The sequence below is a fragment of the Lampris incognitus genome, chromosome 7 (assembly GCF_029633865.1).
Source record: "Lampris incognitus isolate fLamInc1 chromosome 7, fLamInc1.hap2, whole genome shotgun sequence".
Lineage (NCBI taxonomy): Eukaryota > Metazoa > Chordata > Actinopteri > Lampriformes > Lampridae > Lampris > Lampris incognitus.
In genome coordinates, this window is record NC_079217.1 from 34424039 (window position 1) to 34450167 (window position 26129).

Below are 26129 nucleotides of genomic sequence, written 5' to 3' on the forward strand. Positions count from 1 at the left end.
GGTTCATTCAAGTACATCCAACATCTAATCATCTAACATCTAGTGAATGTAAAACACTAAATCTATTGGAGGCCATTGTTGGAGGCCTCCTGGAAACCAGACTTTATGAAGCAGTTGGGTATCTCTCTCACTACCTGGCAATGGTGTTTTGGTTTTTTTTTTGCAGCTCAGAGTGACACATCAAGGGTGGGGATGATGGGAGATTAAGAAATAAACCACACATGTAGTGACAATGATGAAATAAAAGAGAAGAGGCGTTGTGCTGTTGTAGTGTATAAAAGCGAGGGTTTAGGAAATGAAATGTAGGCCAAGAGCGGCGGTTGTGAGAAATGTAAAGAGGAAGTGCTGGAAGAGAGAGTGAGAGGAAACAGCTGAGGTCAGGGGTGGCTGGGCTTTGGGAAATGAGTTCATCACGGGCCCAAGCTCTTGATGTTTTTGTTTTTCTGTCTCTGCCTCCCTGTTTCTCTGTCTGTCTGTCTGTCTGTCTGTCTGTCTGTCCGTCTCTCTCTCTCTCTCTCTCTCTCTCTCTCTCTCTCTCTCTCTCTCTCTCTCTCTCTCTCTCTCTCTCTCTCTCTGTGCCCCCTGATTCTCCACACTCTGAGTAAAGCTTGGGAAGGACAGATGGATGGATGGACAGATAGAGGGATAAAGTTACAGGAGACAAAGGGATAACCGTAAGACTTGTGGGCAGACACCACTGGAGGGGTTTTAGTTTTGAGGCCTCAAGAGTGAATCTATGTTCATGGAGTGTAGCCTGGCTGTCTGTTGCCAGTGACAGTATTTGGGCTGAATGCCCTCATAATTGTATAACAGAGTAATAAGAAAAGATATGATTATCTGCTTTGACATAAGCACTTTCAAATGGTGACATTCATTGTTTCTTTAGATGGACACATCAGTTTCATCCCTCTCACTTTCTGGGCCCTTTAGGCTACGAAACCACGACAGTAAAGTTTAAAAGAACCGGTTTGCCAACTCCCACTCTGTGTTTCTTTTTTTTTTCTGTATAATTCTTTTGTAATGGTTGTTGTTCAGAGTCAAAGTTGACCTCTTTTTTTATCAACTAACCGTTGAACGCATACCTTCACTGAAAATCTTGACTTATTCTAAAATGTCTCATGAAATGAAAAATGGATTTTGTTGTGACCTCTATCTGCACTTAATTTACACAGTTTAACTGTTCTAGAAATTCAAAACATGTTTTTGTGTTGAGAAGAATGTTTTTCTCTTTCTGACAAGTGCAATCATTTTTTGTTACATTACCCTGCACTTGCCCATGTACGCTAAAAAAAAAAAGAAAAGAAAAAAAAGTCAATTGAATGAGGTGCAAGATTGAGAGAAGATGAGTGATTATCTACCATCAAATTGAAATTGGTCAACAGCATATCGATGTCCACATTCTTCTAAAAGATACCATTCTTGGCTGTCTGTCAAATCAAATTCCCTTCACAAAATCCCTCTGACCGTTCCATTCTGGTGATCACCAAATCACAGGAGTTTGCGGTGCTATAAATGCCGTTTCATGAGAGCATTAAGTTTATTTTTGATTTTTCAAAAAGTGGTTAACATGCACCAAGTGAAAAAAGTTTAGATGTTAACATGTAAAAGAAACACTTAAACTAATTGGATGTTGGCTTATTGACAGTTTGTCAATTGGCCCTAGATTTGGTTGGTTAAAACTGTTGCTTGTTTTTTTTTGTTTTTTTTTTGAAGGAAGAAATATTTTAATTCCAGCCAGTGTTGGTAATTAGTGGAAATTACGCTAAAATTAAACATTTTTAACGTAACAAATAAAAATAGCCCTAATGAAAGCTTTCTTGTGCTTGCCGTGCCCTCACTGCTGAATGAGTAAATGCAAGGGAACCTCTGTCCAGGTGCCCCCATCTATGAGAGACCTGCTTAATGCAAATTGGGCGTTCGTTAGATGTCATTAAAATTACGGTTTAAATGTCCTGTTGCTTTGGTCATCTGACACTTCCATAAGCAGCTGCAGAAATCGGCCCAACTTGTTTTTGTTGGCATCAATGATGTCCCACTGAAAGACACTTAAAAAAAAAAACCTCATTCACACACACTCACAATAATGCATTGACCTCAGTTTGCATTATGTTATTAATTTCTGTGTGATGATCTCAGACATTTTTAATAAGATTAAATGTTCTAGAAAGGAGCAAAAAGTCCGCATAATATGACCTGCCTTTGTCAGTGTTATGTGCTGGCAAGCTCATACCTCTGGCTTGTTTGGGAGGAGGGGTCTTAGTTTTCTTCTATCAAAGAGACCCTCAATCCCCCACCCTTCACCCCTACACCCTCCCTATTGGCAGCTGTGAGAGCAAATGTGCATGTGGGGGTGAGACTGTGTGTGCATATTCCAGCTGTGCGGAGGAGCTGGGAACATTTTGTCCTGAGTAACGGAGTTCACATCGGGGATCGGAGCTTGTTTGCCTGCGCCGGCCTGTCGGCTTTGTGATTTGGGGAGCCGTCAGACAGAGGCACAAGCCAGCTGCTGAATAGAGAGCATTGTGACAATGACATAAGCCTATTACAGTACTCGTTTGTTCCTTGTGATCAAATAATTAGAAGGGACGGGTTTAATTAAAGTTTGTGTATGCGTGTCTCAGTCATTTGAGGCCTGTATTGATGTTTTGTTTTTATTCTACTCTTCTCTTCCAGCATCAGTGAGAGCTTCCTTACAGTAAAAGGTGCTGCCCTTTTTCTTCCTAGAGGTAATAGCCCCACCCCTAGCACCACTCCTCACATCAGCCAGCACAGGGATAAGCACACTGGTAAGGAGTTTCTCACATACAAACAAATATGCAAGACACACACACACAAAAAAAACACACGTGCAATAACTGCAATGTCTAAGTTCCCGCAAGTCATTTGACTGCCTACCACCGGCCTCTGAGTTGAACTGATAAGAACTTAACTGAAGTTCTTACATAACAAGGCAGGGAAGTCTAGTTCACTTAGAGCACTCAGCACACTGGTTGGTTGGTCATCTGGCTAGTTTGTTTGTTGTATGCTAGTTAAATAGGTATGTTTTAATTAATTGCCAGTGTAAAACTCTGTTTTTCTGTTTGTGCTTGTCAAAAAGAAACTGCAAGGATGCTGTTTAGGGGAGAAAATATGTATTTGGTAGGCAAAGGAGGAGTTCATCTTTGTGATGTGAGTTGTGCTAATTTGTAAAAAAAAGCATCAGCAACTCTTCTTTTCCTCAGAAGTCATAATTTCTGTTGGTCAGAAAGAAAATAGTATGCAAACTTATAGTATTTTTTTTTTGTTTAACCACATTGACAGCTGGTGAGTGCGTGACGCACGAAGCAAGCTTGTTCTGCTGTGTATTAAAAAAAGATTCCTACGTCCATCTTAATATGCCGCTCCTCATTTGTTGAGCACTTTTATCAACACCATAGATGGTTTCTGGAAAAAGAAAAAAAACACTATATGTGGATATATATATATATATTTTTTTTTAATAACTTCGTTAAAAGGAACACTCAACGGTAGAGATAGGGCTCAACAAATAAGGAGCAAAATAATCCAGTTTGTGATTGTTTATTACTGTCTCATAGAGAATTTACTTGACTAACTGGGTTTTATATAAATATACAGTGTCTCCGGAAAGTATTCACACCTCTTCACTTTCCCCACATTTTGTTATGTTACAGCCTTATTCCAAAATGGATTAAATTCCTTTTTTTCCCCTCATCAATCTACACACAATACCCCATAATGACAAAGTGAAAAAGGTTTTGTAGAAAATTTATTTTATTAAAAATAAAAAACTGAAATATTGCATGTACATAAGTATTTACACCCTTTGCTATGACACTCAAAATTGAGCTGAGGTTCATCCTGTTTCCACTGATCATCCTTGAGATGTTTCTACATCTTGATTGGAGTCCGCATGTAGTAAATTCAATTGATTGGACATGATTTGGAAAGGCACACACCTGTCTATATAAGGTCCCACTGTTGACAGTGCATGTCAGAGCAGAAACCAAGCCATGAAGTCAAAGGAATTGTCTGTGGACCTCCGAGACAGGATTGTATCGAGGCACAGATCTGGGGGAGGGTACAAAAAAAATTCTACAGCTTTGAAGGTCCGGAAGAGCACAGTGGTCTCCATCATTCGTAAATGGAAGAAGTTTGGATCCACCAGGACTCTTCCTAGAGCTGGCCCCCCAGCCAAACTGAGCAATCGGGGAGAAGGGCCTTGGTCAGGGAGGTGACCAAGAACCCGATGGTCACTGACAGAGCTCCAGCATTCCTCTGTGGAGATGGGAGAACCTTCCAGAAGAACAACCATCTCTGCAGCACTCCACCAATCAGGACTTTATGGTAGAGTGGCCAGACGGAAGCCTCTGCTCAGTAAAAGGCACATGACAGCCCACTTGGAGTTTGCCAGAAAGCACCTAAAGGACTCTCAGACCATGAGAAACAAGATTCTCTGGTCTGATGAAACCAAGATTGAATTCTTTGGCCTGAATGCCAAACGTCACATCTGGAGGAAACCAGGCACCTCTCATCACCTTGCTAATACCATCCCTACAGTGAAGCATGGTGGTGGCAGCATCATGCTGTGGGGATGTTTTTCAGCGGCAGGAACTGGGAGACTATTCAGGATTGAGGGAAAGATGAATGGAGCAAAGTACAGAGAGATCCTTGATGAAAACCTGCTCCAGAGCGCTCAGGACCTCAGACTGGGGCGAAAGTTACCTTTCAACACGACAACGACCCTAAGCACACAGCCAAGACAATGAAGGAGTGGCTTCGGGACAAGTCTGTGAATGTCCTTGAGTGTCCCAGCCAGAGCCCAGACTTGAACCTCATTGAACATCTCTGGAAAGACCTGAAAATAGCTGTACAGCGACGCTCCCCATCTAACCTTACAGAGCTCGAGAGGATCTGCAGAGAAGAATGTGAGAAATACCCCAAATATAGGTGTGCCAAGCTTGTAGCTTCATACCCAAGAAGACTTGAGGCTGTAATCGCTGCCAAAGGTGTGAATACTTATGTACATGCAATATTTCAGTTTTTTATTTTAAATAAATTTGCAAAAATTTCTACAAAACCTTTTTTGCTTTGTCATTATGGGGTATTGTATGTTGATTGATGAGAAAAATAAGGAATTTAATCCATTTTGGAATAAGGCTGTAACATAACAAAATGTTGGGAAAGTGAAGGGGTGTGAATACTTTCTGGATGCACTGTGTATATATATATATATATATATATATATATATATATATATATATATATATATATATATATATATATATATATATATATATATATATATATATATACACTACCGTTCAAAAGTTTGGGATCACCCAAACAATTTCGTGTTTTCCATGAAAAGTCACACTTATTCACCACCATATGTTGTGAAATGAATAGAAAATAGAGTCAAGACATTGACAAGGTTAGAAATAATGATTTTTATTTGAAATAAGATTTTTTTTACATCAAACTTTGCTTTCGTTAAAGAATCCTCCATTTGCAGCAATTACAGCATTGCAGACCTTTGGCATTCTAGCTGTTAATTTGTTGAGGTAATCTGGAGAAATTGCACCCCACGCTTCCAGAAGCAGCTCCCACAAGTTGGATTGGTTGGATGGGCACTTCTTTGAGCAGATTGAGTTTCTGGAGCATCACATTTGTGGGGTCAATTAAACGCTCAAAATGGCCAGAAAAAGAGAACTTTCATCTGAAACTCGACAGTCTATTCTTGTTCTTAGAAATGAAGGCTATTCCATGCGAGAAATTGCTAAGAAATTGAAGATTTCCTACACCGGTGTGTACTACTCCCTTCAGAGGACAGCACAAACAGGCTCTAACAGGTACTATTTAATGAAGATGCCAGTTGGGGACCTGTGAGGCGTCTGTTTCTCAAACTAGAGACTCTAATGTACTTATCTTCTTGCTCAGTTGTGCAACGCGGCCTCCCACTTCTTTTTCTACTCTGGTTAGAGCCTGTTTGTGCTGTCCTCTGAAGGGAGTAGTACAAAAAAGGGCTAGACGTGAGCATTGTCATAAAAGACTAGATGATAATACAGACTTCTTCCATGTCCCAGGTGACCTACAGCAACACCTTCAGACAATGTTTACTGTGCTGAGGCCGGAGGACACCATCCGACTGGTCAGTGACTCTCACTCTTATTTGTGACATATGTCATCTTTTTAAAAGGTAGTCCAAGTCTTCAGGCCTTTTTTTGTGAACGGCTAAACTCAGACAAACCCATTGACACATGCACACATGCGCACACGCACAAACAAATCTTCCTCAGGAAATTATACCATTGTATTCTAATATTTCTGCTTGTCATTCTGTACATGTATATCTTGGCAGGTTCTAATGCTAGACACAATACATCTCTTGTGCCGCTGCAAACATTACGTGCACAGACCTGTTATAATTTCTATTCTTTGACTATTCCATGTGTACATGTAATGTGGTTGGTACAACCATCCTACTACAGTAGCTTAAGTCTTTTCACTTTTGCCCGATCCCTGAAGTTCTGTTGTATGTGTTCTCTTAGTAAATATGTACTTCTCTATATAATCAAAGAAAGTTAAATCAGTTCATCTGGACACGACGTTGTTGAGAGAGAAACGTTTCATCACTCATCTTCAGTCTCAACTGACTGCAGGTACCCCCACCCTTTTAAACAATACAGTGGCATAACGACTAAAAACAACAATGGGTTTCATGTGCAAATTGCTGTGAGTGTTAACTAGTGTTTCAATGACCATGTGTAGTATTCACAGAGGATTTGGGAATGTTTGCAATCACAGCATTGTAAGATGGCGACAGATATACTCTTAGCTCCTCCCCCAGATGGCCTCTTTGACTCCCTGTTCAAACCGGTGTCCCTCCCTATCAAGGACGTGCACATCCTCATCCTTGAAAGAGTGGCCACTGGCCTGTTGATGGGTGTTGACTGCAGAGTCCTGGCCTGATGCATTTGCTCCTCTGTGTTGTGCCATCCTCTTGGCCATCCCATGTTTGGTTTCCCTGATGTACATATATGCAGTTAAGTGCCGGGAGGATTGCCATGACTTATGCATTGGGGAAAGTAAACAGACACTGGCCAAGAGGATGGCACAACACATATGATCTAACACATCAGGCCAGGACTGTGCAGTCTGCACCCATCTACAGGCCAGTGGCCACTCTTTCAAGGATGAGGATGGGCACATCCTTGATAGGGAGGAACACTAGTTTGAGCAGGGAGTCAAAGAGGTCATCTATGTGAAGAGGGAACGACCATCCCTGAACTGAGGGCCAAGAGTTCATCTGTCACCATTTTACAATGCTGTGATTACAACTATTCCCAAATCCTTTGTGAATAGTACACATGGCCATTGTAACTCTAGTTAATGCTGACGGCAATTTGCATATGAAACTGGTTGTTGTTTTTGGTCATTATGCCACTGTGTTGTTTATAAGGGTGTGAGGTACCTGCGGTCAGTTGAGACTGAAGAGGTCACTTAGATGAGTGATGAAATGTTTCTCAATAAACGTTATGTCCAGATGAACTGGCTTAACCTTCTTTGATTTTCTTACCTGGATTATTGAGCATGCATAAAGACTTTTTCATATAGCACTTCCACAGTTGCTCCATGGCTCTGAGCCAATCCATTGTTGATTAATTCAAAGACCAGGAGTTTCTAATATCTTTATCCTGTTAAAATTTGTTATCCTCTTTCCTACTACTTTCTTCATTTTGGTTGACCCCAACCCACCCGTTGGTTCCCACCTCCCCAGGCTGTTCGTCTGGAGAGTGCCTATCCCCGGTGTACACGCTACATGGTTGTGGTATCTACCAATGGGCGGCAGGACACAGAGGAGAGCATAGTTCTTGGCATGGACTTCACCTCCTCTGACAGGTCGGCACCGTGATACCAATACACTGCAGTGTTCTGTTATGTGACCTAAACCTGCAGAAAATGGACTGACATAAGAATAGCTTGGTTGGCATTTAAATTTAGTTTACAAAAAGTGAAAGGAGAAATGTACTATACTTCTCAGCCTCCAGTGAAAGGAGAATAGTACTATACTTCTCATCCTCCATATTTGATTGTCAATCAGTTTCTGACCACTTTCTTTTGTTGTCCTGGTAACCAGTGTTAATTTTGACATCCATTTTCAATTTAGTCTAGTCTTTGTCTTTTGCCAAATTTTGACTAATTGTTCTTGTCACATTTTATTTATTTTGATTTTGTCAGGGCTTCCGGGTAGCGTAGCAGTCTATTCTGTTGCCTACCAGCACAGGGCTCGGCGGTTCGAATCCCTGTGTTAGCTCCTGCTTGGTCGGGAGTCCCTACAGACACAATTGGCCGTGTCTGCAGGTGGGAAGCCGGATGTGGGTATGTGTCCTGGTCACTGCACTAGTGCCTCCTCTGGTAAGTCGGGCACCTGTTCGGGGGGGAGGGGGAACTAGGGGGAATAGCGTGATCCTCCCACGCGCTACATCTCCCTGGCAAAACTCCTCACTGTCAGGTGAAAAGAAGCGGCTGGCGACTCCACATGTATCGGAGGAGACATGTGGTAATCTGCTGCCCTCCCCAGATCAGCAGAGGGGATGGAGCAGAGATCAGGACGGCTCGGAAAATAGGGTAATTGGCCAAGTACAAATTGGAAGAAAAAGGGTGAAAAAAGCCACACCAAAAAATAAAAATAAAAATAGTATTTTGATTTTGTCAGTTTACTGTTAAGTCGACTAAATCTCTGGTGGTATTAGTCTATACTCATTGTCATTTCAATTTAGTAATTTATTGACTTTATAGGGCTTCCAACTCAAGTGTGACACTCACTCAAATGACCAAAATCTTAACTCATTGCTTAAAAAATACAGCATGCCAAACGTTCAGTTTCCCGTGTCATGCTTTCCTGTGCTTGATGCAAATGGCAATGAGTTCAGTTTTATTCAAACAGAAAAAAAAATAATCAAGTCGAACAAAAGCTAATATGAAATGAAAAACATGTCATCGGGGGGTTCTGTAAAAACAAATGACAGGACAGCAGCAAGCATGACTTTGGAACTGTGTAACATGGTGCAGTTGGGTACTGAAATCCTTTGGTTTGACTCCTAGAGAGGGCTCACTGATTATTTGTGAGGGAGAATGACTGTGGAACTTCTAAGTCATGAAAAATGTGCCCTTGCACCGTCTACTCCCCACAAATGCATGCAGTCCCACTCCAGACTATTGCCAAAAGTTCAGAAGTTGGCAGTCCCTTTGTATTTATTGTGGCATATTATTGTTACACATTATACACAATGATACTCTCCCATCTCAGCCCTTTAAAAACTGTTTCATTTAATATTAGAAATGTGATTGACATTTGAACCAGATCGTGTCTCCATTGTTTCACTGAGTCTGTTTGGCACTGGCAGATTTTATTAGCCATTCATGTGGCTTTAAGACTCTCAATCACCGGGCAAAGCAAATTTGGCCAATGACAGGATTGCAATTTGGTCTACCTAAACTTTCAATATGATTTGACCTTAATGATTTTGAGAAATAATCCTCACTGATAGTATTTCCGTTTGGTCTCGTTATCATCAACCTTCACTGAAATGGAATTTGGTTGTAGTTATTGTTTTTTCAGGATGGTTAGTCAGTCAATGTCATTGTCATTTGCTTGAAAAAAAGGTGTGCTTGACGAATATTATGGTCACACATCTAATTATGATGTTTATAAATTTTTTTTGTTGATTTTTTTTTCCCTGGCCAGTTGCTGTACGGTGGGTCTGGTTCTACCTCTGTGGAGTGACACCCTTATCCACTTGGATGGAGACGGGTAAGATGCCACACCTACCTCTTGCTTCCTTTCAGTGCTCATTGGGGCGACTCGTTGCATGTCGGCATGCTGGTCTGTCTGTAAAAGAACTATCGACAGACTTGAGTCCCACTGATGGTCTGTCTCTCTCTGTCTCTCTCCCCCCCTCCCCCTACCTCACAGAGGTTTCAGCGTGTCAACAGTCAACAGGGTCCATGTCTTTAAACCAGTCTCTGTCCAGGCCATGTGGTGAGTTCTACTCTGCCCTGCTGTTCTGTCTTTCTTTCTTTCCTTATTGGCCAACCGTCCTCACCACCATTTAGGCAAATGCTAAAGGGCTTAAAGAATCAGGAGAAACATTTTAGAAAGGTATACACTAGTCTTCTGCTGGTCTTCTTACCCATGGTCTTCTTACACTAGTCTTCTTACCCATCCAAACCACAGATTCCTACATGGCAGCTGATCCTAATCAAAACATCCAATATCTACTTCTGTTTGTCACTTGTGATGTTATCTTTGTCTACTTTTACATCATTGTCTTTTCTTGCAGTCACGACAGGAAAATGGTTAGAATTAATCAATTGGTTATGTGGAGAGGCGTAATGACAGATCGGTAGCGAGTTGCCATGCTATGACTTTGAGCCTTCGATCTTTGTCACCTTTTCTTACCTTCCCTCTTTTTCCTTCCATGTTATCACTCTACTCGCCAGTCTCATATTTTTCTGTGCCTGCCCCCTCATTTCCTTTACCAGTCATCTTAATTTCCTATGTGACTTTTCTCTTGTTCTGACTTCCCTTGCTTCTCACCATCTTAAGATACCACTGGTTTTCTTTGGTTATATCGCACATCCTCATCTTCGCTGTAATCCTCCTCATCTTCTTCCTAACTCAACTTGCCTCCTTTGTTGTGATTTTGCTTACATACCACTATAACTTCCTTCTTTATACCATTGTTTGACTTGGCATTCTCCCTCTCTAGTCTCCTCTCCTTTTTTCCTCCTCATCATGTCATCTTTTCTTCTTCTTTCTCCCAGCCCTCTTTCTCTACAGCTACATTCATTCTTTACTTGCTCACCCATGTGCAAACTGTTTTATCTTAAGAGGTGAATTTACATTTACGAGATGTGTGCAGCAGGCAATCGTTGAAAAATGAACATAGCTGATGTTCTTCCGTACAGGCTGAAATAGAACTGAATGGATACATTTGTGAACAGACACAGCACAAATAAAAGGATACAGGTCTGTCCTGAGAGAGTTGGGTGCCCGCTGCATCAGACAAACTACAGTCGCTTTCAAACGTACATTCTGTAATATTGTGAATGATTTTTTTTCGGCATCGCTGGTGGCTTTCCGTATTCACACAAACACCTCTATGTGGAAGATTTACAGATAGTGTTTGTCCACTAATCAAATCAAATCATTTTTATTTGTATAGCCCAATATCAAAAATTACAAATTTGCCTCAGTGGGCTTAACAGCAACACAACATCCTGTCTTTAGACACTCTCATCGGATAAGGAACAACTCCCTAAAAAAAACCCTTCAACAGGAAGAAACATCAGGTAGAGCAACAGAGGATGACTAATGACAGAACTGGGCCTTCTGTCTCATCCCCCCTCATATAGGATACTTTTTATTTTGTCATAGACTAGGCTATTTCGAATTGTAAGATTATTCTTTCTTTCTTTCTATCTTTTATTTATTTATTTATTTTTATTTTTTTATTTATTTATTCATTCATTTATTCATTCTTGCCCCATGGACCCACCACCCATGGGGATGAGCATTGGGGTAGGGTGCAATGCAGGCAAAGGAGGGACTGGGGCATGCCAAGTTCTGGCATCGTAGACTGGTCCTCGGGACGTGGAATGTCACCTCTTGGCACGGAAGGAGCCTGAGCTGGTGCGGGAGGTGGAGCAGTACCAACTAGTTATAGTTGGGCTCACCTCAACACATAGCATGGGCTCTGGTACCAAATTCCTGGAAAGGGTCTGGACTCTTTACTTTTCTGGAGTTGGCCAAGATGACAGGTGCCGGGCAGATGTGGGGATACTCACAAGTCCCCGGTTGAGCAGCACGGTGTTGGAGTTCTCCCCAGGGAATGAGAGGGTCACCTCTATATGACTGCGAGTCACTGGGGGAAAGCCTCTGACTGTTGTGTGTGCTTATGCACCGAATAGCAGTTTGGAGTATACGGCCTTCTTGGAGTCCCCGGGTGGTGTCCTGGATAGGGTTCTGCCGGGGGACTTTATAGTTCTGCTGGAGGACTTCAACGCTCATTTGGGCAACGATGGAGGTGCGTGACTGGGAGGAACAGCCCCCCCCCCCCCCGATCGTAACCCGAGCGGTGCCTTATTATTCAACTTCTGTGCGAGTCATGGATTGGCCATAACAAACACTGTGTTCGAACATAAGGTAGTTCATAAGTGTACTTGGTACCAGAACATCTGAGGCCGAAGATCAATGATAGACTTTGTGGTCATATCATCAGATCTGCGGCCATATTTTTTGGACACTTAGGTGAAGAGCGGAGCAGAGCTGTCAACTGATCACCACCTGGTGGTGAGTTGCATCAGATGGTGGGGAAAGCTGCCGGACAGTCAGCACCTCCAAGTCTGAGGCCATGGTTCTCTACTGGAAAATGGTGGCTTGTTTCCTCCGGGTTGGGGATGAGTTGTTGCCTCAAGTAAAGGAGTTCAAGTATCTCGGGGTCTTGTTCATAAGTGAGGCTAGGATGGAGCGGGAGATTGACAGGCGGATTGGTGGACCATCAGCAGTAATGTGGACACTGTACCAGACCGTTGCAGTGAAGAGGGAGCTGAGCCGGAAGGCAAAGCTCTCAATTTACCAGTCAGTCTTCATTCCAACCCTCACCTATGGTCATGAGCTTTGGGTAATGACCGAAAGGGTGAGATCGCCAATACAAGCGGCTGAAATGAGTTTCCTCCATAGGGTGTCTGGGCTCAGCCTTAGTGATAGGGTGAGGAGCTCAGACATCTGGAGAGAGGGAGCTCAGACATCCAGAGGGAGCTCAGAGTAGAGCCACTGCTCCTTCACATTGAAAGGAGCCAGCTGAGGTGGTTCAGGCATCTGATTAGCATGCCTCCTGGGCGCCTTCCTTTGGAGGTTTTCCAGACACGTCCAACTTGGAGGAGACCCCAGGGTAGCCCCAGAACTTGCTGAAGGGACTACATGTCTAATCTGGCCTGGGAATGCCTTGGGATCCCCCAGGAGCAGCTGGAGGGCATTGCTGGGGAGAGGGACATCTGGAGCGCCTACTTAGCTTGCTGCCACCGCGACCTGACCCCGGAGAAGTGGCTGAAGATGAGATGAGATTATTTTATGTATTTATTAGCTTGACACTTCCTCCAGACACATCCTCTGCTCTGCATGGTCTGAAGGTAGCTCTCTTATTTCTCTGTCAGCCCATTTTCCATATGTTCTGTTTCTTTTGTGGGTTTATAAATACATCTGCTTCAGGTAAATGCCTGCCATGAACAGATCACTGCTACATCTCTTGTGATTAGTTCACTCACACCTGTAAAAGTGTCTTAATGCAGCAATCTGACAGCTTTTGTTCAAACTATCATCATTTGGTAATGTTTTCCATAAATGTTACTACGTTTTGAGTCAGCAAATTGCAGTTAAAACTTTTACTGAATGCCGACCCTGGCTCGCATTCACACATGAACTCAACAGGTAAAATTAAGGGAACGTTTATAGGTTAGGTAGCATGTGTGTGTGAGGGTAACTTATACTATAAATGTGAGCTTTGTCATTTCTGTGTGTCTCAGGTCAGCCCTCCAGTCACTCCACAAAGCCTGCGAGGTGGCTCGCTGCTTTAACTACTATCCAGGCAGTCTGTTCCTAACCTGGGTCAGCTATTACCAGAGCAGAATCTCCTCCGACCAGCACTGCATCAATGAATGGAACGCCATGCAAGACGTCCAGTCTCACCGTGCAGACTCACCTGTCCTTTTTACCGATGTGTGAGTAGGGGGGGCGTTAAACGTGTACACACACACACGCACACACACAAACCGCACATAATGGTATAATAAAGTCTCAGGCATGCCTCTCTCACACAAACACTTAACGCTTGAATCACAAATTCTGAGAAGTGTGACTGCTTTTCTACGTGGGTTTTAGCTGTGTTTTCAAACGAAGTCATTCTCTAAGAACATCCATGACGTACGCTGTCCGAACAACATTGCCCAACCCCCTGGTTTCAGATGTCAGTGGTGTTGCTACAACACTCTTCTAGAGCCGGCAGCTGTGGGATATGAATCCCCTGTTGCCTCTACTCTAGAGGTCACAAGCTCTCTAACTCTCGACTACTACTACTACTACTACTACTGCTACTACTACTATTACTTTTGGCTGTTCCTGTTAGGGGTCACCACAGTGGGTCTCTAACTCTTGGCTAATACAAGGAAATATGAACACACACAGAACATGTGGACATGTAAGCAATCACATAACGGCACATAAATAAACACCAAAAGCTACGAGATGAAGTTGTCAACAGAATAACAAGGCAGCATAAGTACAAGAGACTGGACAGGCAGGGCATGTTTATTTCTTCACTTTACCGGGGACATTCAACTCTGACACTCACTCACGTGTCTAAAGTGTACTCACCACATTGTAGCATAGCCAAAATAGCTTGGGCATCAGGCGACCTCATTTATGTTTATGTGGAAATAAGGTGGGCCAGACAGACGGGTAGGCAAATTCAGAGAAACACAGAAGCAGGTGGCAAGCGAATAGAGTGACAGAAGGATGGAGAATATGGTCTGAGAGATGGTGAAGGGGGAAATGCAGAATGCAGGCAAGACAGTCTTGCAGAAATAAATATTGTGAAGTCATGGGGGGGGGGTCATTTGAATAGAAGGGGGATACAGAGTAAGAAAATAAACAGGATAGCCACTGGCAGGAAGGTTTTGAAACTCAATAAAAAAACTAGGCAGTGTGTATTTTATAGTGAGCACAGTTGAAAGATTAAATAAATTTTAGTTATTTTAAAATAACTTTTTAAAGATTAAATAACTTTAAATAACACACACACACATACACAGATACATGTTTTGTTTTTGTTTTTTTGTTTTTGGCCTCTTCCCCATTTTTCTCCCCAATGGTACTTGTCCAATTATCCCACTCTTCCGAGTCATCCCGGTCACTGCTCCACCCCCTCAGCTGATCCCGGGAGGGCTGCAGACTACCACATGCCTCCTCCAATACATGTGGAGTCACCAGCCGCTTCTTTTCACCTGAGAGTGAGGAGATTCAACAGGGGGATGTAGCTCGTGGAGGATCATACTACTCCCCCCCAGTTCCCCCTCCCCCCACGAACAGACGCCCCGATCGACCAGAGGAGGCGCTAGTGCAGCGATCAGGACACACCCACATCCGGCTTCCCACCCGCAGACACAGTCAATTGTGTCTGTAGGGACTCCCAACCAAGCCGGAGGTAACATGGGGATTTGAACCGGCGATCCCCATGTTGGTAGGCAACGGAATAGACCGCTACGCTACCCGGACGCCCCACCCAAGGCGAGATACACATTTGCTCCCTCAGTTTGATTTATGTACATTCTCTCACACACACCTATGATCGAGTTAAACGAGCAGATATTTTTTCCTCCAAACTCATGCACTGATGCAAATATGCACACACACACACACACCAACATTTGTTAGCTCCCAGCTAACGAAGTGGTCATCAGTGTTACTGTAAATGACATCCAGTGGATGTTGACATGTGATCTTATTTCCCTGTGCAACCACAGAATGAAGGCTTTAGGAGATGTGGTGCCATGATTTGAATTTATCCTCAGCACACACTCATCTGGATCAGTTTATTGTTGGAGTAATCACTTCATATTATTCATTTACTTTATCAACAATTAAGGAACTAACAGAATTTCCCTCATGAGTGTCCCTGCATGTCTCTCTGCCTTATCTTTTTGTTTTTGTCTGGTGTAACCCTCTCCGTTCCATCCCTTCTGCCAGTGTTTCTGAACTGTAAGCATGTTAGCCGGATATTGCTAAGTTGAAGGGTCGCCAGCAGGTTGGCAATTTTAAACCCCCCATTCAACACACACACACACACACACACACACACACACACACACACACACACACACACACACACACACAGTCAAAGCCCATAGTTATTCTCCTGTGCAGATCCAACTGCCCTACCTTGTGACCAGTGACCCAGATTGTTGTGTGTCGCTGCATTGACGAATCAGTTAGATGGGAAAGTCAGAGAGAGTCAGAGACCAAGAGAAACAACAGTGATTGTAAAGAAAGAGAGTTAGCTTCTCTTCCGTGAGGTAATTAGGCCACTTGTTGCTATCATTAGTGTGGCGTCCGAAGGCTAATTTTGTCCCCATAGTAGTGGGCATAGAAACAGAGAAGAGGGGTGTTGAGCCAAGCGCAACAACAGTCACATTCTAGTCGGGCGGACATTGTTATAGAACGCCATTGGGCTGCACTCAAAAGTTTTCTGTTCCCACTCTAGCTTCTGAGAATCAGACAGAGCAGCAATTCTGCTCTGGAACAAGTAATCCCTTTGAGATTAAAGTCGACTGACCCGTTGAACAGAATGGAACTTTCAGTTCTGTTACTGTGAGGTATCCTGTGCCCAAAAGTGTGTCGAACTCTGGGGTAAAATGTGTGGGTTTGAAGTATTTAATAAGGCTCTGTGTATGTGTTGTGTCCACAGGCCCACTGAGAGAGAGCGCACAGAGAGATTGATTAAGATGCGCCTCCGAGAGATCATGATGCAGAAAGACCTGGAGAATGTAACCTCTAAAGAGGTGGGGGAAAATGCAAACACACACACACACACACACACACACACACAATCCGGGTTGGGTCTGGGTTTCATTTTTGTCTGCAGATTTTAATATTGAAACTAATTTTTTTTTACATACATATTGATGTATGATACATAATAATGATAATAATATAATAATAATAATAATAAATCAAACTTATATAGCGCTTTTCTGACACACAAAGTCGCTTTACAATAAACGGCGGTGAAACAAGACAACATAAACATAGCACAAACATACAGGGGTGGATGGGAAGGGGGGGCTATGAGAAAGAGAAGCGACAGCTGCACACGACGCCAGCAGTACTCTCTGACTTAAACAGATACAAAAGGGCAAGAAAAACAAAGAACAACAGCGCTGTAGACATTGATTTTCTGCAGGGGTTTACTCCCGTAGCCTGTTCCTCTCCCGAGGTATCCACTAGGCAGTGGCACTATTTAACCCATAGCTGGGGGCTGGTTCGTGGGCATCAGGGAATGTCCACATACCGGTGGGCCTGCGTACTGCATGTCTAGGGGCCAGACCTTCTCTGAGTCCCTGTAGTTCAGCCAGGGGTGAACTACAAGGTGTATCATATGGTATGTATACATACCACATACATACATATAATACACCAACAATTTGTTTGCACATTTTCTGGTAACATTTTTTTTTTTTACCCTTTGTTGGTCAAATACAATTTCCATACTCTTACCAGCCATCCACCAATACTGAAACTGGTTTCAAATATGTGGTATATGTTTGAGTGCTGATACACAATACCAATTTTTGTTCAAGTGGCACATGTCAGAAATGACTCATGCAGCCTATCTTTTTCACAAATGGAAAGAAAATGGGGGTTATATTTCAGTCATTTTTGGTCCAAGATTTGCTGTATCACTTGTTATAATTGTATAATTGACAAAATGGCATTGGTTCCTCTGTAAAGTGTTGCTCTCACTCACCAGATCCGTACAGAGCTGGAAATGCAGATGGTGTGTAACTTACGGGAGTTCAAAGAGTTCATCGACAATGAGATGATCATCATCCTCGGACAGATGGACAGTCCTACTGAGATTTTTGATCATGTCTACCTGGTAAAATCCAAACCAACTGTCTGGACTTTTTCCATATTGAGACCTCGTGTTTCTAAACCTCAGTTGACAGAAATAATAGAGGATGTTTTCCCCATTTTTGAATAACTACATTTTCTTTGTTCATATATTGAGCAAATACCTGATCCCTGTGTACATCTAGGAAAGTATGGAAAACGATATTGACAATTTTCTTTTTTAATTTCTCTATATGCTTGTGTTGACCTTCTCTATGGCCTCTCCAGGGTTCTGAGTGGAATGCCTCTAACCTAGAGGAGCTGCAGAACAGTGGGTAAGAGACCAGATGGCTGAATTCTGAAATCACCCAGCAAATCTAAGTCTTTTAGCGAAATTAAAAGTTGACATTTCATTGAAATATCCCTGCAGCATCTCTCATGAGCTCACAGTCACGATCACAATTTGTTTTTAGTGTGGTTTTCTGATGGAGGTTAATGTGGCTGAAATGACAGGCTCATTTTAGGGTTAATTGTTAGTTTAATCTGAATGCATTCAAACCCCAGGTTCCTTGTGTAGACCTCTGCACATAGACCACAGTAACATTATATGTAACATAGATTAGGCATAGTAGCAAAATTAGCTATGTGGTCAATGTGTGATAATTAACAGTGACATATAAATTGTAGTCAGCAAGTAGTACTTGTATCAAAGTCTTCCTCTACCTTCTACAGAGTGCGCTACATCCTGAATGTGACCAGGGAGATAGACAACTTCTTCCCAGGGATGTTTGAATATCACAACATCAGAGTGTACGACGAGGAGGCCACCAACCTGCTGGAGTACTGGAATGAGACCTATAAGTTCATCACCAAGGCCAAGTAGGGACATGCTCACATTCCTATAGCCTTCAGTTTTTAGGTTTTTTCTGTATAACACATGGTGCAGAAGGCTAATAATACTGTATTAAATGCTTAATAAGAAAACAATGTCTTCTTGTCAACTTTGAGGTTCATGCATGCAACAGCTGCCGCTCATACTCTCCCCCTCTAGGAAAGCTGGTGCTAAGTGTCTGGTCCACTGTAAGATGGGTGTGAGTCGCTCGGCCTCCACAGTGATTGCCTACGCTATGAAAGAATATGGCTGGGACCTAGACACTGCTTTTGACCATGTTAAAGAAAGACGGGCCATCACCAAACCTAACCCTTCCTTCATGAGACAGCTAGAGGAATATCAGGGTATTCTCCTGGCCAGGTGTGTATTTGCCGTCCAATGGACATGCACACACACACGTGCAGCTGTATGTATACACAAGAGACAAATGCAGGCACACACATAAAAGAAGTCATCAATCACATTAACATTTTATGGATTCATATATAAGTTCTAGAGAAAATACTGATGAGCACAATAATGATATACATGCACTCTCGAGGAGACACTAGGAGTCATCCTTGGCATCATTTTCTTATGCATTTGCTCTACTGTTGTAAAGGTCTTACTGTTTAGTGATTTCTGCCCCCTGTTCTCATCAAATAGCAAACAGAGGCACAACAAGCTATGGCGCTCCCACTCAGACAGTGACCTATCAGATCATCCTGAGCCGCTGTGTAAACCCGCCTCTCACATTCTGGGCCGTTCTGACCATCACAACAATAATAACAACGCTTCCTCTCCATCGTTGCATCACTTCCTTGGCCTGGCTGTGCTACAGGCCCTGGGCACTGAACCCCAATCCTCAGACTCATGCTCCAAGTCCACCACCACTACAAACACTTCAGACTCGCACATACTCTCCAATAGTGTATGCGACTCTCCATCTGAGCAGGAGGTTGACTCACAGCCTTTGCACCAGGATTCCCTCCCTCCTCCCCTTCCCAGACCACGGGCTGCAACTGTACTGCCCGAGGAGAGGATGGACATTGCACCCAGGGTGGCAGTCACCCTGCCTGCGGCTGTGCCCCATCCGCCCCCCTCCTTCCACATCCTCCCCCCTTCCCCCGAACGGCACCGTGTTCCCCCAGAGTCCCCGGATTTGCCCAAGTGGAGCAGCTCAGAGGAATCCTTCCCACTCGCTCTGGACTCCAGTGACTCTGATGCTCCAGAGCACTCCTCATCAGATTCAGCCAGCAACCTAGTGAGCCCCTTCTGCCCAAGAACTTCCGCCACAGTCACGCCAGTGGCTCCTGTGGGTCCCAGTGACGACAACAACAACCCGAGTGAGCTAGAGACAGGCGGCACCTTTGACTGCCGAGGGGAGGCTGATAGGTCCTCAAACCACAGTACAGACAGCATTGACTTCTTTAGCGCCAGAGAAAAATTTCTAGGCTTGTCCAAAGATGGTAGGACCCGTACCCTTTCAGAACAGGCACAGCAGAGGATAACCATGTCGCTCTCTCTGGGGGACCCCGAAGAGACAACAACTAAGGAGGGAGAAGAGCAGGTGAAGGTGATGAGTGAGGTACAGACAATCTTGTTCCCAGGTTGAAGTTTTCTTTTATTAATATCGTAAAATTTTAGTACTGTTTGCAGCTGTTTTAATTACAAGTAACTGTGTGTGAGCCAGGCAGCACACAACTGCATAAAACACAGGAGTTTTTAATACGTCATTCTTTGCCTATCCTGCTGTTCATCATGTGGACTTGAAAAGCAAAAATCATTGCCTATGGCATGTAAAATACCATACATTATGAAAAGGTGAACATTAATGGATAGCCACTCACTTCAGTGTTCCATTATCCAGCCATACTCATCAGTAGCCAAAACGGTATCTTAGATCAGTCAATATGACTGTCAGTCTTTCCAATTCCTTCCCATCCCTTTCCAATCTTTGAAGAATAGTTGAATGACTTTACAACACATTTCAAAGACTTTACCAGGTGTCCAATGCCAATAGCACTACCATGTCCCCATGACAGTGATTTGCAGTCAACAGCTTCTGTGTAAGGCTGTTTAGTGCTAGTGACAGTTCAGGAGTAAATAATCAGATTGGGACACTGACCAGAGTCTATCAATGGACTATAGAGTAGCTAATGGGCTTCAGCAATTAAATAGATAACAGTGACTCTTTCATGCTGTTTATTATGCATCATGCTGACACCTGTTGGAAGGTGATGGTATAGTTCAGAGAAATTGGCTTTACAGATTAAGTTAATTGAACAATTATTTGCTCTACAAATTGAAATTATTTAACCTCCCTCACTCTTTGTTCCATCACCTAAGTGTTATCTTTTTTCTCTGTCAAATAATCAAAAATATTTTTATACGGAGCATTGATTTGCAAATTGGTGTAAAATAAAAGAAACCCTTAATAATAATACATAAATTAAAATGAATAGAAGACTGGCATCATCAGTTCCCATATAAAGGAGATCAGGAAACAACATGAAATCATATAACAGCAATATTATAACAAAGCCCATTTTTGTAAAATTAAAACTGTATTTTTGTGACCATCAAAAAAAATCCATATGCTTACACTTCTTATATTTTTTCCCTCTCTCTGTCTTTTAGACATCTCTATATTCTGAGGACAGTGTTGACAAAGCCAGTCCTGACAAAACTCATCATCACCATGACAATGGAATATCAGTCCGTCACATCATCACCGAGATTGAATCCATATCCAATCCTGCCTCATCCCTCACCACTCCCTCGTCGTCTTCCTCCTCCATTCTGCCTTCTTCCAGAAGCCCACAGTCCACTCGACAAGACCTACAGGAGGACAGAGAGACTGGTGAGATTACTCACGGGCCCCTAACCCCTTCCTCCTACCCCCAGTCCCCCTCCACACCCCCTTGCGAATGGCCGTCTGGCTCAGTGCGTCGGGCCACCAAGCAACTGGAGCAGAGGCTGAGGCAGGAACTGGAAACTGTGGCCCCTAACTCCTCTCAGCGATCCCCTCTAAATTCCCCTAGTATAGAGCAACTGCCCATCCAATCTCCCCTGTGCTCCTTGAGCATGGTAAATCTTCCTGTTCACTCTTCTCTGCACTGTATGGAGCAAACGCTTCCATTTGGACACGCACTCACTCAGGGAGAGAGCGTGGCTATATCTGCTGTTGTCAAGGCCAAAGAGAGTGAGCTCGAAATACTCAACTCCTCAGGCATTCACACCCTTCTAGACACTTTACACTCCCCTGACTCTAACATCAGCCAAGTCTCTGATGCTGTACCTGACACTGTGCGCACTTTCACAGGCAACCACACTGTGACACAGACCCATGCAACATCAGGGCTGAGGGGCATCACTTTTCCATTAGCCAACCAATCACCAAATACCAAACCCCAAGCCAAAAGTCAAGGCCAGGTTGACAGCCAAAACCAGCTCCACATCCAAACAAATCCAGAACCTTTCATTCATAGCCGACCCCAGTTAAAGGCTCAGCCACAGGCCTCATCAAACCAAATAGAGCTTGTGGGAGTGACCAGCCAGGAGTCTGACACAGATGAGAGCCCAGCCTCTGCTTTTCAGAGTAAATTGTTGGGTTGTGGCCCTTCCTGCGAAGTGCAGAGCAAGCTGGTTCGCAGCAGCCAGGAGCTGGAGAGGATCCAGGAGACCCTGAGAGAGCTGCAGGCCTTCCTCCATGAGGCCGGCGACCTAGAGACTGGAGAGACGCTGGAGCAACTGGAGATATCTGACCTCAGCCAGCCACAGGGAACAGGGCCAAGTGTGCTGTCAAGAGAGGCAATGGACACAGATTTAGGACTCGGGAAAGAGGAGGCTGTTTCAGAGCTGGGGCAAGGGAAGGGGTCCAGAGAGAGACAGGGAAAGAGTTTGCGTGAGGCGGCGGGGAGGCAACAGTCGATGGAGCTGGAGGCTCGTCTCCGCCAGGCGGGCCTCACTCCACCATCCCTCATGAAACGCTCAGCCTCCCTGGCAAAACTGGACTGTCTAGAACTGTCAGCCAATGACCTCAGTGTCTGGGAACTGACTCCCCACGCTACAGCCCTGCCCTCAAACCACCAAGGTCCCCGCTGCGTTTCCCCCTCTCACCCTTGCTCTGGCCCGGAAGATGTCTGGAAGAAACAACGGGTTTTGGATCAAAACTCTCACGCCAAAGACACCGGTTGGTCTCACGGGGGCAAGGGTCCCGATCACTCCTCCTCCTCGCCAGCCTCCCTTTCTGTCTCCTCTACCCGTCACCAGCATCGGCAGGAAGACACTGATGAGAAGCAGGAGCCCGTGGCCGCCGGTGACTGCACCGTTGTTCTGATGACGCCCCGTCAGCAGGCGAGGGGTCACTTGTCAAGGCGCCCTCGAAAAGTGTCATCTGAGAAAAAACGGACCGTCACTGTGCTATACAACACCATGTAACCTCACCGGGACTGAACTCAAAAAAGGAAGCCACTGGAATGGAGTGTGTGCATGAGAGAGACAGCATAGTGTGTATGAATGTTTGTTTCTGTGGTAGTGTGTCGAAGTGCTCAGATCACCCGAACGCTCCTCAGCGCATGTAGCCCCTGTAACTTCCCATGTATGTACAGTTTGTATGTGGAAAACAGATGTGAACCCGTGTATGCATGTTTGTACCGGATGTGTGCAGATATATTGACTGGAATCCCATGTTATTTGCGTGTTTGTAATGGTATGAGTATGTCTGTACAAAGATGAAATCTGAAGCATTTATGGTAAGGCTGAAACTGTGTGTATCTGCCACTATGTATGCGTGCCCCTTTTTCAGTGCGTTTGTTTTCAGTGTGTGGCCCTCGCCGCCTGTTCAGGATTTATAAAATACAAACCTAATTTCTAAAATTGCAACGAGGGGGCTTTCTCAAAACAAGCACTTTACTTTTCTTTTTTTTGTTTCCTTTCTTTTCCTCGTAAGTTTAAGTACATTTTGTAAACGCTGTTCTCACCCCAGGGGAGTATTTTTTGCACTGAATTCCATAGGTGTTAGCCTGTCTCTGTTTGTGTGTTTTTGTTTTCAAGGGGACAGATATGTTCTTCAGATTTTTAAAAACCAGGACGAAGCTGTTATATTCTTTTTTTATTCAATGCTTTATCCATTATTAAAGCAATCTGTGGCATCTATCCTCCCATCTTTGGATCTGTCTTTATGTTTGATGTTACTTTCACAGTGTATAAAGTTTGAAACTTGCTGATGTTAAGCGGGAGCTCATACAATAGTGTAATCTGGGGTCCGCGGTGGTGTAGCGGTCTAAGCATCGGCTCTGTGTCGATGCAGTTGCCCACTGGGGACTGGGGTTCGCGCCCCGGTCTCGTCAGATCCGACTATGGCCGGACTCGACGAAGCAGCGATCATTGGCAACGCTGTCTTCGGGAGGGGGGCGGAGTCGGCTTGTGTTCGTCACGTGAATGCGTCTTTGTGTGTGTCGGAAAAACAGTGGTTCGGCTTGGAGTCGCCTTGTCACGAAAGTGGCGAGGCGGTCTCCTTCGAGACTGCCGGCCGGTGAGATGCAGTTGGCGAACGCATGCAGTGCGAGGGTGGGTGTTTGAATTAAAATAGAGATCGATTGGCCACTAAATTGGGAGAAAAAAGGGAAAAATCAGAAATAAATTTATTAAAAAAAATAGTGTAATCTGGAGGGGACCAGTGGCATCAGAAGAGAGAATGTGGATCAAATACCTCTTGTCCATGTGGTTGATATGGTGACGTGGTGAAATAAAGTATATCCAGCTGAGGAGCCACGGACATAAATGACCCCAGTGTAGTCAGATGAATTTAAAGGTTGTTAATAAATAATATGATGTCAGTTACAATGTAATATTGACTGTGCATGCACTGGTGTTAGGGAAAGAGGTGAGATATCATTTTATTTTTGTTAAAAAGGAGAAGTGAACTTTTTATAAACATGGCTGTAAATGTGCCACATTTAGCCTTCAGGTAATTTTCATATGCAGTCCCTGGAGTCCTGATCCCTCAGAGTTCATACAAACCACTTTGTTGACGTGAGTACTGGACGGAATCAGAACTGCAGTTAACATTCACTAGTTCAGTGATACTCAAAGTGGGGTCCATAGCCAGGGGGTCGGCGAAATAATTTGCCGTAAATTATAAAATTGTGCCGTATTATTAAAAAGTGCATATCTACAGATGGGGACCATTTGCGCCAATAAAACAAGCATTTTGTGCCCATTACTGCCGCTAAGTGGAAGTAAGTGGTAATAGCATGATTCAAATAGTTTTTTCTGTTTATCGCCATGAAGCCGGTCCGAAGTATTGAGGTTGAAAAGTTTTCGAACACAAATAGATCCAATGGCATCTGAGAGTACAAACTGTAGGAAGCATATGCTTAATCGGTGTTACAATTATGAGGGGGTCCTTGGAAAAATGCAAAATGGTAAAGGCTCTGTAAATGTCATCAAGCTGATAGCGAAGCCGGTCCAACTAATAAACATCACCTTGGCTAATTCCATGTGGCTAAAGGGCCATATATGGTAGCTTAGTATAAATCAACTGCAAACCTTACTGTATCTAGCAGCACACTATAGTCATGCTTTTATTGCAAGGTTACCTGAAGAATCCAGTGTCTTTCACAGCCCAGTCAGGTGCCTGGCTGAGTGCTTTCCATCGGGGCTCAGGGTGCGTTATTTCATGATGACATTTTACTTACTGTTTCATCTTGGTAATTAAATGCACTGAGACGTAGGCTGCTGGGCCCCTGGTGAGCCGTGCACACACACACACACACACACACACACACACACACACACACACAGCAGACAGAAAGGGTGAACTGGACAGCTGAGTAGGTAGTGAGAAAATATAAGATCAAGAGGAATTTGATGAGAGCCTGAGATTGTATGATGTGTCCAGCGAAGGGAAGCATATCAGACAAAGACAGGTTTCCTGCATTTCAAAAGGAGTTTAACATGGTTAGTTAGTTGTTATTTTATGAACCCCACTTTCTGACAGAATACATTATCTCAAATCCAAATGTATAAAACAAGGGCCGTTTGTGCTTTCCTTAAATTCAGTTGACCAACTAAAGCCAGGTGATAGCTGCAAACTCACCGATTTTACATTTTAAATCCACCAAAGACACGAGGGGCAGATGTGAACAAAGGGGAGCAGAAAGGTCTAAGGAGGACTTTTAAACTTCAAGAGACAAAAATGACATGGATTATTCAAAAGCAGGCATGACAGTCATAAGAGAGAGATCCTTTTTGTATGCTGCGTGTTTGTCGAAAAGGAACAGCTGCGAAATGGGAAATGTGGAGGATATTGCAGAGGAGCGAGGGAGAAAAGTGAAGAGGTGCAGTTAGCATGGCTGTGTGTGTGTGTGTGTGTGTGTGTGTGTGTGTGTGTGTGTGTGTGTGTGTGTTTTCTGTCTGGGTGCAGCATCTGAGTTTAGCCTCCTCCCTTGCATACTGATGCTGTCAGCTTCTCTCTCTCTCTCTCTCATGCATATAGCTCACTTCTCTGGCTCTTTGCATTTTCACCTCACATACGCCTGCATCATCCCTCACCCTGGTGTTTTTCATCATGTTGGACTGAAA

At 43.8% G+C, this 26129-nt stretch overlaps 1 protein-coding gene across 1 annotated transcript in view; it reads left to right on the forward strand.

Annotated features, from left to right (window-relative positions):
• Window positions 1-24462, forward strand: part of ssh2a (slingshot protein phosphatase 2a) — a 32222-nt gene extending 7760 nt beyond the window's left edge. Inside the window, exons 2-14 of the mRNA XM_056283029.1 lie at window positions 2674-2786; window positions 6084-6148; window positions 7778-7899; window positions 9749-9814; window positions 9977-10042; window positions 13588-13782; window positions 16524-16617; window positions 17586-17714; window positions 17957-18003; window positions 18401-18547; window positions 18720-18920; window positions 19206-20127; window positions 21180-24462. Of these exons, the coding sequence (XP_056139004.1) occupies window positions 2674-2786; window positions 6084-6148; window positions 7778-7899; window positions 9749-9814; window positions 9977-10042; window positions 13588-13782; window positions 16524-16617; window positions 17586-17714; window positions 17957-18003; window positions 18401-18547; window positions 18720-18920; window positions 19206-20127; window positions 21180-22982 (3970 nt within the window). The 3' untranslated portion in view covers window positions 22983-24462. The remainder of the gene's footprint in view (window positions 1-2673; window positions 2787-6083; window positions 6149-7777; window positions 7900-9748; window positions 9815-9976; window positions 10043-13587; window positions 13783-16523; window positions 16618-17585; window positions 17715-17956; window positions 18004-18400; window positions 18548-18719; window positions 18921-19205; window positions 20128-21179) is intronic.
• Window positions 24463-26129: the final 1667 nt, after the last annotated feature.